The sequence below is a fragment of the Pseudorca crassidens genome, chromosome 12 (genome assembly GCF_039906515.1).
Source record: "Pseudorca crassidens isolate mPseCra1 chromosome 12, mPseCra1.hap1, whole genome shotgun sequence".
In the NCBI taxonomy this organism is placed as follows: Eukaryota; Metazoa; Chordata; class Mammalia; order Artiodactyla; family Delphinidae; genus Pseudorca; species Pseudorca crassidens.
The window spans coordinates 24,708,821-24,722,860 of NC_090307.1; the positions used below are offsets into that span (position 1 = coordinate 24,708,821).

At 41.2% G+C, this 14,040-nt stretch overlaps 1 protein-coding gene across 4 annotated transcripts in view; it reads left to right on the forward strand.

Annotated features, from left to right (window-relative positions):
- Positions 1-14,040, forward strand: part of DYM (dymeclin) — a 373,371-nt gene that overhangs the window by 155,698 nt on the left and 203,633 nt on the right. For all 4 annotated transcript variants that reach the window (XM_067699139.1, XM_067699137.1, XM_067699140.1 and 1 more), the window contains exons 12-13: positions 3,181-3,294; positions 4,274-4,368. In XM_067699139.1, coding sequence (XP_067555240.1) covers positions 3,181-3,294; positions 4,274-4,368 — 209 coding nt within the window. The remainder of the gene's footprint in view (positions 1-3,180; positions 3,295-4,273; positions 4,369-14,040) is intronic.

Below are 14,040 nucleotides of genomic sequence, written 5' to 3' on the forward strand. Positions count from 1 at the left end.
TTTTAAATAAATTTATTCATTTATTATTTTTGGCTGTGTTGGGTCTTCGTTGCTGCACGCAGGCTTTCTCTAGTTGTGGTGAGTGGGGGTTACTCTTCGTTGCAGTGCACAGGCTTCTCATTGCGGTGGCTTCTCTTGTTGCGGAGCGTGGGCTTCAGTAGTTGTGGCTCACGGGCTCTAGAGTGCAGGCTCAGTAGTTGTGGCGCACGGGCCTAGGTGCTCTGTGGCATGTGGGATCTTCCCGGACCAGGGCTCGAACCAGTGTCCCCTGCATTGGCAGGCGGATTCTTAACCACTGCGCCACCAGGGAAGCCCTATTACTAATTTTTCTCTTTTGCTTCTACAGTCCTCCCTTGGTATCGGCGGGAGATTGGTTCCAAGACCTGCCCTGGATACCCAAACCCACAGATGATCAAGTCCCGTAGTTGGCCCTCAGTATCTGAGGTTGCAACCTGTGGATATGGAGGGCTGACTATATACTTACTGAAAAAAATATCCACATATAAATGGACCCATGCAGTTCAAACCCATGTTGTTCAAGGGTCGATTTTAGTCTATTCCTCCTGGAACTCTTATTAGGTATATACTGGATCTCCACTTTTCTCTTATATTTTGTCTTTTTGCCTTATACTGCTGTTGTCTTAGGGAACTTCTCAGTTTTGTCTTTCACATCCCAAGTTCTGTTTTCCACAGCACCCATTCTGCTAATTTCTTTCTCTCTTTTTTTTAAATTCAATTTTATTTATTTGGCTGTGTTGGGTCTTCATTGCTGCATGCGGGCTTTCTCTAGTTGTGGCGAGTGGAGGTTACTCTTCGCTGCGGTACACGGGCTTCTCATTGCAGTGGCTTCTCTTGTTGCGGAGCACGGGCTCTAGGCGCGTGTGCTTCAGTAGTTGCGGCACGCGGGCTTAGTTGCTCCACAGCTTGTGGGATCTTCCTGGACCAGGGCTCGAACCTGTGTCCCCTGCATTGGCAGGTGGATTCTTAACCACTGCGCCACCAGAGAAGTCCTCCTCTCTCTCTTTTAAGTCTCAGTCATCATATTTTTAATGTTCAGTAGCTTTTCTTCATTCTGTGATTCGCATTTTTCATAGTAGACTGTTCTTATTTTATGGATACAGTATTCTGTCAACTCTCACCGAAGATACTAATTAGAATTTCAAAAACTTTTCCCCAGCCTCTTAAATTATCTTTGTTTAATTGGGGGTATGTTTGTTCTGCTTGTTTAGTTTCACATTTATTCATTTTCTTATTATTTATTTAATAAGCTTTTAATTATGAACACATTAAATGTAAGCATAATTGGAAAAAACAGTATAATGAATCCCATGGATTCATCAATATTCTTCTGTTCTCATTTCATCTACCCACCCCACCCCTCTGCTTTTTATATTTTGGCTAGAATATATTTTTTTAATCTTGTAAATCATATATATATAAAATTTCATTTGTAGATATTTAAGTATGTCACTTTGATAAACACAGGCATAAAAAAATAAACATAATACCATTATCACATCCAACAAAACCAACGATATTTTATTTATTTTTTAAAATATTTATTTTATTTATTTATTTTTGACTGCATTGTGTCTTCGTTGCTGTGCGGGCTTTCCCTAGTTTTGGTGAGCAGGGGCTACTCTTTGTTGTGGTGCCTGCAGCCTTCTCATTACGATGGCTTCTTTTGTTGCGGAGCACGGGCTCTAGGCGCATGGGCTTCAGTAGTTGTGGCACGTGGGCTCAGCATTTGCGGCTCGCGGGCTCTAGAGCACAGGCTCAGTAGTTGTGGCTCACGGGCTCTAGAGTGCAGGCTCAGTAGTTGTGGCGCATGGGCTTAGTTGCTCCGCGGCATATGGGATCTTCCCAGACCAGGGATTGAACCTGTGTCCCCTGCATTGGCAAGCAGATTCTTAACCACTGCGCCACCAGGGAAGCCCAACGATATTTTTAAAATTCCTACTAATATTCAGTTTTCTCTCAATTATCTTTAAAATGTCTTCCTTGAGTTGGTTGGTTTGAATGAGTTTCCAAATCATTTAGTTCTTGACTGTTATCTGTAACAGTCTCTCCCTCTCCCACCTTATTACACCATTCACTTTTTGTAGAAACAGACTTATTTGTTTAGTAGAATTTCATACATTTGGCTTTGGATGATTATATCATTGTGTTATTTATTGTGTTTTTCTGTCCTCTGTATTTCATATATGCTGGCAATTAGAACAGAGGCTTGATTAGATTCAGCATATCTTTTTCACTGTTGGATTTCTCTACATTTTTGGTGGCTTCTTGTCCATTCATAATTATAAATGAAAGTCTAGATTCACTTATTTTGAAAGGTGGTGAGACTCCTTTGGAAGGTATGAATGATGGAGGTCTCCTGTGCTCTACAGGGGGGCTTATCTTCTTAGTGGAGAGGGTGGGAATCAGCCAGAAGTCTTGTCGTTTTTCAGGCATGGATGCAAAGAATGTGGCACATTGGCTTCATGCGTCAAGGAGAAAAGAAGTAGGGTGACCTCAATGGAAGAGAACGTTCGAGGAGTTCTGGTGCCAGATGAGCCTGTTGGTTTTTGTGCATTTTGCCTCCTTCATTGTGGCAACCCAGCATTGGCTGCTGTGCTGCCCAGTTTTTCTCTCTCTGATGCCCATGTTACAAGTCTGTGGAACTGCACCAACTGAAGCTAGACAGTTTTTGCTTACCAAGGCCTGGAGGTGAGCACCGGAGCTGGAGCAGAGCATGGGCGCGTCTCTTCTTGAAGATCTTGGCTAATTTGCATTCTTGGCCTCTCCTCGACCCAAGGGTAGAGATTTTCTGTGGTTGTTACGATAGCTCCACTTTTTCAAGAGACTCCTCAGTTTTCTTATTTTTGCTTTCAAACTGGTGACCTCTGATGGTTTTTCTGTCACACTTGTTCTATGTGCCATACCTTTTAAAATATAGCTCCTTTTCGTCTACTAATGATAGCATCGTCTGTTTTTTTTCTTTTATATTTAAGAAGGAAGAAGAAGAAAATACATCAGCACAGTTTCACTATCTTGAACTGAAATTCTCACAGTTTACTTTTATATACTGTTTAACTCACCTTCAGAGCAAAGCCACAGCTTGTCAGAAATTGTAGACATGGATAATCCCTTTTTCCCTAAAGCAATCATATTTACTTAAACTTTTCTTCCCTATTACAGATGTTAAAAAATATTACTTGGTATTCAGAACGGGTTTTAACTGAAATTTCACTGGGGAGTCTCCTGATACTGGTTGTAATAAGAACTATTCAGTACAACATGACAAGGACAAGAGTAAGTATTCCATAGCTATTTTTCTACCTTTATACATACAGTACAATGAAGACTATAGTTTAAAGGAATCTCAATATTTAGAGTGCAAACGTTCTCATGGAATATGGTGGAAAAATATAGACCAACATATAGTCACTGTATTATGATCCTAAGGTAATGTTTAAAGTGTCTGCTTTTTAATATTTCATAGGTGGTATGATCAGAGCTATTTTACATGTAATAGAAAATAAGCAGTGGAGCACATTTAGTTAAAAGATGTTGTATGTCTTTGCTGGACTGATAAAACTGGTTTACCTTTTAAAAGTAGCAACAACAAACTGTAAGAAGATACAAGCACAAGAAAATATGAATTCAGATGGGAAAGAAATGGAGAAAAAGAGAATACTTTAAAGAGTAAAAGGAGAATTTCAACTAGATTGTATTTGCTATGCCTGGGAGCAAATTTCAGTTCCAGTCACTAGAGAAGCGATATACAGAATTCATAGCTTAGAGAAGTGGTCAAATTTACTGCACCGTTTTCAGTTACGCCCCTCTGGGAGGCTAACACAGGTTAGCCTTTCCACAGTCTTTTATCTGAAACTCTTGGAGCCACGTATGTTTTAGCACAGAGAATTTTTTGATTTTAGAAAGATAATTACAGTTTGTGTGCTACACTGTATGTAACCATGAGGTTCTGGAGCCACGCGCTGTAACTAAACATTAATATTTCTGCAGCAAAATAGTTCAGTATTCTCCAGGGTGGGCTTAATGAAGACCATAAATAGCATCATTATCTTTTGTGCCAGATGTTGGTTCCAAACTAGCAGTGAAAAAACTTTGGATTTTCAGTGCTTTATGGATTTTGGAATTAGAGAAAACAGATTGTGGATCTGCACTTTCTAAAATCAGTGACAATTGAGTTTACATTTGCTTCTAGTTAACCTTGCTTAAAATGTCGAGAAGACTCGATGTATGTTTTAAACTTGCTGTTTTCTGACAGGACAAGTACCTTCACACAAATTGTTTGGCAGCTTTAGCAAATATGTCGGCACAGTTTCGTTCTCTCCATCAATATGCTGCCCAGAGGATCATCAGGTAAATATGAGCTTTGAAAGACATGCTGATTCTTGCCTTTTAGCTGGCCTATTGAAAAGGATACTATGGTGGTCGCTTTTAAAATGCTATCTGCAAGGAATATCACATTTTCCTACTTACTTTTTATCACCTTCTTGTCTGGCTGAAAATGCCTTGTTCTGCTTTGTTTTCTAACCCAAGGTTTTCTATCAAAGTTAATTGTATTTGCTTTCAACCCTTTTATAAAATCTAGTTTTAAACTTTGTGTGTTAGCCTTTTACAGCAGAGCAGGTCTGTGTCTTAGTAATGCAAACTAAATCTTAATTCACATATTTGCTGAGCATTTTATAGAGCGTCACTCTACCCTTTTCAAAAGCAGTTATCTGTTTTAGAGAATTCTTTCTGTGGCAGTTAACCATTGTATTAGTTTCCCAATGCTGCTGTAACAAATTACCACAAATTAATGGCTTAAAGCAACACAAATCTATTATACAATTCTGTAGGTTAGAAGTTCAGCCAGGGTCTTACCAGGCTAGAATCAAGATGTCAGTAGGGCTGCATTCCCTTCTGGAGGCTCTAGAGGAGAGTCTCTTTCCTTGCCTTTTCCAGCTGCTAGAAGCTGCCCGCATTCCTTGGCTCATGGCCCCTTCCTTTCCTTTCAAAGCCAGCAACAGTAGGTTGTTGAGTTCTCCTCACATCTTATCACTCTGACTTCCTGTTCTACTGTGAGGATCCTTGTGAATGCCTTGGCCCTACCTGAATAATCCAGGATGATCTACCCATTTCAAGGTCCTTAGCTGAATCCCAACCACGCAGAGTCCCGCTTGCCACGTAAGGTAACATATTCATAGATTCGTGGAAGTTAGGATGTGGATATTTTGGGGGAGCCATTATTCTGGCTGTCAGAACATCACCAGAAACTCCCGTCCCTTACCTGTTCTTTGCCAAAGGCACAATCTTTAAGGTTAGGAAGCTAATTAATGAATGAATGACTGTCATTTGCAGGATTTAACGAGTATGGTTACTTTTTGGTCTTCAGGTAGGATGCTCAGTATTGCCCTAGCAGCTCTCAAGTAGAACATTTTTTATGTAGTCAGTGACATTAGATTCTTTCTTTTAATTCTTGCTTTTGGGGCAATGCAGCTCTGATAATTAGTTGTTGTGTTCCAGTCATTGGTGGTTATCACAACCCCATATCACTTTTTAAACTCTGATCTCACTTTCCGCCCTTTGGTTAGAGACATTTATTGACCTGGGCTCATTTTTAACAATCAGTTAGAATTAACTTATGTTCTTAGTCTGTTTATTTATCCTCAGAATTTAGCACAGGATATTTTCCTTTGACTCACTGCTTACTTTAATCATACATTATTTTGGATTTGTTTGTTTATTTGTTTGTACTTGAGAAATTGTCCAGTTGACTGACTTTGGACTAACGCGGACTTCGTGATTGAAAGTAAGCATGGTGTCTCCTCATACCTCAGATTCTTCCAGGTGTTCTGAAGAGCCTTTAGTTTCTAAAAATTGACCTTTGTCACCATGCTTTATTTCAGCATGACAGATGTAATGATATCTGTGCTGCTTCGTGGTCTATTTTTCTTTGTGTGTATGTGGAGTTTTATAACACTTTTAGGAAGATTTCATTATAAAATTTTCCTCAACTGATATATAAACATGTGGACTGTTCAATATGAAAATGCCAGATGAACTGGTTCAGAATTTAAGTTCTGATAAAATGATTCAAGTAAGATTAAATAAAAATTTTCTAGGTGTCAGAGTTGGAAAAAAATGCAAATAAAGCATTGTGCCCAATTTTCTGTGATGACTGAAGTAGAAAACCAATAGTATTTGGAGAAATAAGAAATGTAATTTAGATTTGTGATTTGAGACTATTTAGATCAAGTTTATCATCATTAAGGAATAATGCTTTACTTCAATTTTATTGGAGCTTTATTTAGCATTTAGTGAGGAACTGTGTTATGCAATGCAGGGAATATCAAAATTAGTTATAAAATTTCCTACCCTTAAATAGCTTGTAATTCAATAGCCGAGATAAGGCAAAGACCAACATATGTCATATCTAGCAGAATGTAGTAAATATTATAATGAAAGAAAAATTCCTGTGGTGAGGGCGAGTGGGTGGTTCAGAGAATGGTGAGGTCACATCTCATTGAGAAATCAGTCAAGGTGAGTAGAGAGGGACGGCTCTAGAGACTGGCCTGATAGGGGAAAGCATCAACCAAACAAACCAAAACAAAACAAGAGGGGGTGTGGTGAGAGAGCATGGTTTATATTTAGAAAATAACCAGTCCATTCAGTTGGCATGCTGTGGACCAGTACAGGGATTATCAGCTTTTCTTTTTTTTTGCGGTACGCAGGCCTCTCACTGTTGCGGCCTCTCCCAAAGCGGAGCACAGGCTCCGGACACGCAGGCTCAGCGGCCATGTCTCACAGGCCCAGCCGCTCTGCGGCATGTGGGATCTTCCCGGACTGGGGCACGAACCCGTGTCCCCTGCGTCGGCAGGTGGACTCTCAACCACTGCACCACCAGGAAAGCCCCCAGTACAGGGATTATAAGAGAGAACCTTGAAAGAACCAGCTGGGGCCTCCTTGTGGAGGGGCTTAGCTATTAGATCCACAGTTTAGGATAATGGAAAGAATAGAAAGAAAAGAAGGTGTCACCTTTTCTACCGACAAAAAAGAAAATGTCAGTGAATGAGTTGTAAATGGATTTGAAAAGAAATACTTTAATGTAAATGCCTAGAGTTATCAGCTTCAGCAGATGATATTGGTCTGTTGTTTGTCACACTGAGGGCCATGCAGTTCTCAAAGTCCCCCAGTAGTGCCAGTGCTTCTGGTCCAAGCGCCACAGCCGAGTAGCCAGTGTGGATCAGAGCATCGCATCATGCGGCAGGGAGCTTGTTAGAAATGCAGAGTGTTGGCCTGGTTTTCAGATCTGCTGAATCAGAATCTTCCATTTTAACAAGATCTCTGAAAGATTTGTACATGCATTAAAGTTGGGAAAGTACTTTGAGTTTGGGCAGGGAAATCAAGATTAATAAACACTTAGAAAACACTCGTGTTGAATTGGAAGTGGGGGCCAGCGTTTTTGTGTCTTGAGGAAACTCATTTTCTACTAAATGTTTGTGTTTAGGGTATAAAATTGTAAAGTATAATAAGGAATGCATAACCAAAAACTGTTTAGATACACAGAAGATTTATTATAGCAGCACAACTCAAGATTCACCACATGCTCTAGTAACTCCTTCAAATGAGAAGTAATTAGTTTTCATATACACGGTTTCTAAATCCTTTTTTAGGAAGAGACTACACAATTTTGTAGCTGTCATTTGCAGAACTTAGAGGAGCCAATATTTCATGTGATCTTCAACAAAATGCAAAACAGAGTAACATGTTTCATTGCTGTGAAAGTAGGATGTGAATAAAGCTTTAAAAAGTCTTCTTAGTTGGGGCTTCCCTGGTGGTGCAGTGGTTGAGAGTCCTCCTGCTGATACAGGGGACACGGGTTCATGCCCCGCTCCGGGAAGATCCCACCCATGAGCCATGGCCGCTGAGCCTGCGCGTCCGGAGCCTGTGCTCCACAACGGGAGAGACCACAACAGTGAGAGGCCAGCGTTACGTAAAAAAAAAAAAGTCTTCTTAGTTGGACATAAATGTATGGAATGATTTCATATGGTGTCTAAGCTGTTGTTTCATATTAAATGACACTGTGTCTTCCACAAACTCTTGGTATTCTAGAAAAATCACAGACATACATGATACAGGTTTTGCTCACCTATGAAATTTTTTGAATATGCTGTAAGCATGGATATTTGATATGATCATTATTTGGGATTATAGGGCTATTAATTCAGTTAAAACATTTATGTGGAGTAGATTATATGAAAGGGATTGTTGTGAGTTACAAATATATCATCACTTACTTCCTGCCCTTAAGACTTCCCCTATTGCCTGTCTTACCCTCCCCCCCCACACCCCCCTCACTGGCTCCTTCCTCTGGCTCCCCCTTCACCTTTGGCTTAACAGGTACTTATACTTTTCTCCAGTATTTCATCCTAGATTGTTCTTCTCATCTTTGCTCATTTTCCTTGCGAGTTCAAATCTATGCCTGTGACTTCACCTACTCTACAAGAGCACAGACTCTGAGTTTGGGATCCCAGCTTCAAAACTGACTAGCTATGGAATTTTGGAGAAGTTACTTAACTTCTCTGTACAGCAGTTTCCCCATCTATACAATGGGGTGGCAGTAGTTGCTATCTCAATGAATAGGATGAAGATTAAGCGAATTAATATTTGAAAAGGGCCTGGCACATAACGTTAACGATATAAGTGTACCTAACTGCTAACCTCCCTACCTGGATATCCCACACTTACCTCAAACTTTTATTACGTTTAAAACAGAACTCGTTTTTATTTTTATTTATTTTTAATATTTATTTATTTTCTTTTTATTATTATTTTTTTGGCTGCATAGGGTCTTAGTTGTGGCACATAGGATCTTTGTTGAGGCATGGGGGATCTTTCATTGCTGCACTCGGGCTTCTCTCTAGTTGTGGCATGTGGGTTTTCTCTCTAGTTGTGGCACATGGGCTCCAGGGCATGTGGACTCTGTAGTTTGTGGCACGTGGGCTCTAGTTGATGCGTGCGAGCTCAGTAGTTGGAGCATGCAGGCTTTGTTGCCCCATGGCATGTGGGATCTTAGTTCCCCGACCAGGGATCGAACTCCCGTCCCCTGCATTGGAAGGCGGATTCTTTACCGCTGGACCACCAGGGAAGTCCCCGGAACTTGTTTTTATTTGTTTATTTAAAAATACATTTATTTATTTATGGCTGCCCTGGGTCTTTGTTGCTGCCTACGGGCTTTCTCTAGTTGAGGTGAGCGGGGGCTACTCTTCGTTACAGTACACAGGCTTCTCATTGTGGTGGCTTCTCTTGTTGCAGAGCTCGGGCTCTCGGTGCATGGGCTTCAGTAGTTGTGGCTCACGGGCTCTAGAGTGCAGTCTCAGTAGTTGTGGTGCACGGGCTTCGTTGCTCTGCAGCATGTGGGATCTTCCCGGACCAGGGCTCAAACCCGTGTCCCCTGCATTGGCAGGAGGACTCTTAACCACTGCGCCACCAGGGAAGTCCCCGGAACTCATTATTAAACGTGCTCTTCCTGTTAAATTCCCTATCCTAGGTAATGACTCTCACTACAGCTATCTAAATTGCCAAGTAAGAAACTTTTTCTTCCCCTCAAATGCTTTATCTGACTGGGCCCTGGTGTTCTAACTCTACCATTGTAACTTGCATTCATACCGTTTCTGTCTCCACTACTGCTGTGTTAGTTCACGTGTTCATCATTTTCACCCAAAACTATGTCTTTAGTCAGCCCAGTCCTTTTGCCTCCCTCCCTGCCCCTCTACAGTCGACCCCTGCACTGCTCCATTCATTGGAGAAGCAAATCTGATCCGTTTTGTATTGCTTCCTAGGCTTAAAATCATTAGATGCCTTCCTGTTGCCAGCAGGTTAAAATTCAACCTCCTTAAAGCTGTGGCTCTCAAACATGGGTGGTTTTGCCCCCAGGGGACAGGAGTCAAGGTGGTTTATTTGTGGTTTTTTTTATTTGGGGTTTTTTTTTTTTTGCTGTTTTGTTTTGTTTTTGTTTTTTCTGTTGGCGCAGCTGGGGAGGAGGTTGCTACTGACATCTAGTGGGTAGAGGCCAGAGGTATTGCTAAATGTCCTGTAGTACACAGGACAGCAAAGAATTATCCAGTCCCAAGTGTCATCGTGCTGGGGCTGCGGAGCCTTGTCTTAGAGTGGGCCTTGTCTGCCCAGCTGGCTCTACTCAGCTCCTCCGTGGCGAGCCACGAGTCACACAGCCAGTTTCTGGCCCAGGGGCTAGTTTCTGGGGTAGGAGCAGAGAGGAGACGGCAGGGAAAGGAAGAATATCACATGTTAGAAATATGGTTTCTCTCAGAGAAGGTGTCAGGGAGAGAGAACTTCAGAGTCTTGCCCTGGCCAGTGTAGTTGCTTGTGACACACTGGCCTTGCATGAAGTTTTAAGTCTCGTTGCTCAAGCAGAGTAGTAATTACTGGAGATAAAAGATGTGTCTTAGATTTCTTTGCATCACTTTACAAGAGTAGCTGTTAGTAGGTACACAAGAGAATTTTAATAAATGCCTAGCCACTGATTCCTAGAAGATGGGCGGGCATCTGGGATTTAAGCTTAGTTGTGGCACCCATCATTCTGAGACTTAACCTAAATTGATTCATCCCATTTTGCAGATACATGCTGCTGCTTGAAACTAGTGAAGTTGATGACAGTGCACATAACGGAAAGCTTTATAGTCTTTCAAACTTCCTGAGAATAAAATAATAAAAAACATAGATTAGATTTTAATTAAAGCTATTTAATTACAGTGCTGGTTTTGTTTTTTTTGTTGTTGTTTTTTTGCTGCGGTATGCGGGCCTCTCACTGTTGTGGCCTCTCCCGTTGCGGAGCACAGGCTCCGGATGCGCAGGCCCAGCGACCACGGCCCACGGGCCCAGCCGCTCCACGACATGTGGGATCCTCCCAGACCCTGGCACGAACCCGCGTCCCGTGCATCGGCAGGCGGACTCTCAACCACTGCGCCACGAGGGAAGCCCTTGTTTTTTGTTTTTTTTGGTAAAATCTAATCATGTAATTTAAGAACTTTTAAATACTTCAATTCATAATTTATGCTTACATGTTTTCTGACTGTTAATAGCCACTAGTAGTGAATATATACTCTTCAGATTTTAACCAAGTTCACTGCTGTCCATCTTGTCTTTGTCTAGCCCCAGGCTGGCAGTTTATGTAAGGCGCCTTGTTCTGCTCTACACATGAAATGGTACATATTGTGGTCACCCAGCCTTTTTCTGAAGACTACAAAAACACAGTTTGCCTTATTTAACTCTTGGTGGTTAATTCCTCTAATTTGGACAAATATAGATGTTTCAGAATGTCCCATGGAATCAAAGAAAGTTGGACAATTTGCTTTTAATTAATACCTCCTAGTATTAGCTTACCACATCAGGCTTCCTCACTTTTGTCCCCACTGAATGAAGTCTTCTGGAGTTGATTTTTTTCTAAACCAAATAATACGTTGAACCGAAAAATACAAGAGAATGTTAAGAAGCAAAATGGCCTGTTTGTTGTTGGGATACATTTATATTATACAATGTAAAATATTCAGATATAATAACATGTCTGGTTATTTCTCTTGTTTGAGAAATAACCAGTATTTGAGAAATATTGGTTATTTCTTGGTTTTGATATTTTAGGAATACTGTCTTATTTTAAAAATAAGGTCCATTTAATGATAAATTCGTACCTATCACCTTTAGTGTTTCATCACTTCTCTCTCTTTTGTTACATTTAAGACTGGTAAAAGTCTGGAGGCTTATATAATTTAAGGTGTTGGTGTTGCACAGCTGACAAGTGGCTATGCAGACACTTGGCTGACAGGTTTGTCCAGATTAAAAGCCCGTGCCTATTCCACTTCATTGTCATGGAAAGACTGGCAGGACTTTTTTTTTTTTTTTTTTGCGGTACTTGGGCCTCTCACTGTTGTGGCCTCTCCCGTTGCGGAGCACAGGCTCCGGACGCACAGGCTCAGCGGCCATGGCTCACGGGCCCAGCCGCTCCACGGCATGTGGGATCTTCCCAGACCGGGGCACAAACCCGTGTCCCCTGCATAGGTAGGTGGACTCTCAACGACTGCGCCACCAGGGAAGCCCTGGCAGGACATTATTAATGAGAGTAATTCACCTGCCATGGGACCATCAATCCAAGCTCTCTGGGGTTTTCTGAAACAGATGGTTCTCTGCAATCTAGGGTAGCTAAACCCTTGTTGATTATTCAGTTTGATAGTTTCTGGCCTTACATTTAGGTCTTTAATCCATTTTAAGGTTATTTTTGTGTATGGTGTTAGGGCGTGTTCTAATTTCATTCTTTTACATGTAGCTGTCCAGTTTTCCCAGCACCACTTATTGAAGAGGCTGTCTTTTCTCCATTGTATATTCTTGCCTCCTTTATCAAGGATAAGGTGACCATATGTGCATGGGTTTATCACTGGGCTTTCTATCCTGTTCCATTGATCTATATTTCTGTTTTTATGCCAGTACCATACTGTCTTGATTACTGTAGCTTTGTAGTATAGTCTGAAGTCTGGGAGCCTGATTCCTCCAGCTCTGTTTTTCTTTCTCAAGATTGCTTTGGCTATTCAGGGTCTTTTGTGTTTCCATACAAATTGTGAAATTTTTTGTTCTAGTTCTGTGAAAAATGCCAGTGGTAGTTTGATAGGGATTGCATTGAATCTGTAGATTGCTTTGGGTAGTAGAGTCATTTTCACAATGTTGATTTTTCCAATCCAAGAACATGGTATATCTCTCCATCTGTTTGTATCATCTTTAATTTCTTTCATCAGTGTCTTATAATTTTCTGCATACAGGTCTTTTGTCTCCTTAGGTAGGTTATTCCAAGGTATTTTATTCTTTTTGTTGCAATGGTAAGTGGGAGTGTTTTCTTGATTTCACTTTCTGATTTTTCATCATTAGTGTATAGGAATGCCAGAGATTTCTGTGCATTAATTATGTATCCTGCTACTTTACCAAGTTCATTGATTAGCTCTAGTAGTTTTCTGGTAGCATCTTTAGCATTCTCTATGTATAGTATCATGTCATCTGCAAACAGTGACAGCTTTACTTCTTCTTTTCCGATTTGGATTCCTTTTCTGATTTCTGTGGCTAAAACTTCCAAAACTAGGTTGAATAATAGGGGTGAGAGTGGGCAACCTTGTCTTGTTCCTGATCTTAGTGGACATGGTTTCAGTTTTTCACCATTGAGGATGATGTTTGCTGTGCATTTGTCATATATGGCCTTTATTATGTTAAGGTAAGTTCCTTCTCTGCCTACTTTCTGGAGGGTTTTTATCATAAATGGTTGTTGAATTTTGTCGAAAGCTTTCTCTGCATCTATTGAGAGGATCATATGAATTTTCTCCTTCAGTTTGTTAGTATGGTGTATCACATTGATTGATTTGCGTATACTGAAGAATCTTTGCATTCCTGGGATAAACCCCACTTGATCATAGTGTATGATCCTTTTAATGTGCTGTTGGATTCTGTTTGCTAGTATTTTGTTGAGGATTTTTGCATCTATATTCATCAGTGATATTGGTCTGTAGTTTTCTTTTTTGGTGACATCTTTGTCTGGTTTTGGTATCAGGGTGATGGTGGCCTCGTAGAATGAGTTTGGGAGTGTTCCTCTCTCTGCTATATTTTGTAAGAGTTTGAGAAGGATAAGTGTTAGCTCTTCTCTAACTGTTTGATAGAATTCGCCTGTGAAGCCATCTGGTCTGGGCTTTTCTTTGTTGGAAGATTTTTTTTTTTTTTGCGGTATGCGGGGCTCTCACTGTTGTGGCCTCTCCCATTGCAGAGCACAGGCTCCGGATGCACAGGCTCAGCGGCCATGGCTCACGGGCCCAGCCGCGCTGCGGCATGTGGGATCTTCCTGGACTGGAGCACGAACCCGTGTCCCCTGCATCGGCGGCAGACTCTCAACCACTGCGCCACCAGGGAAGCCCCTGTTGGAAGATTTTTAATCGCAGTTTCAATATCAGTGCTTGTGATTGGTCTGTTCATATTGTAGCACTAGGAATTTGTTTCTGT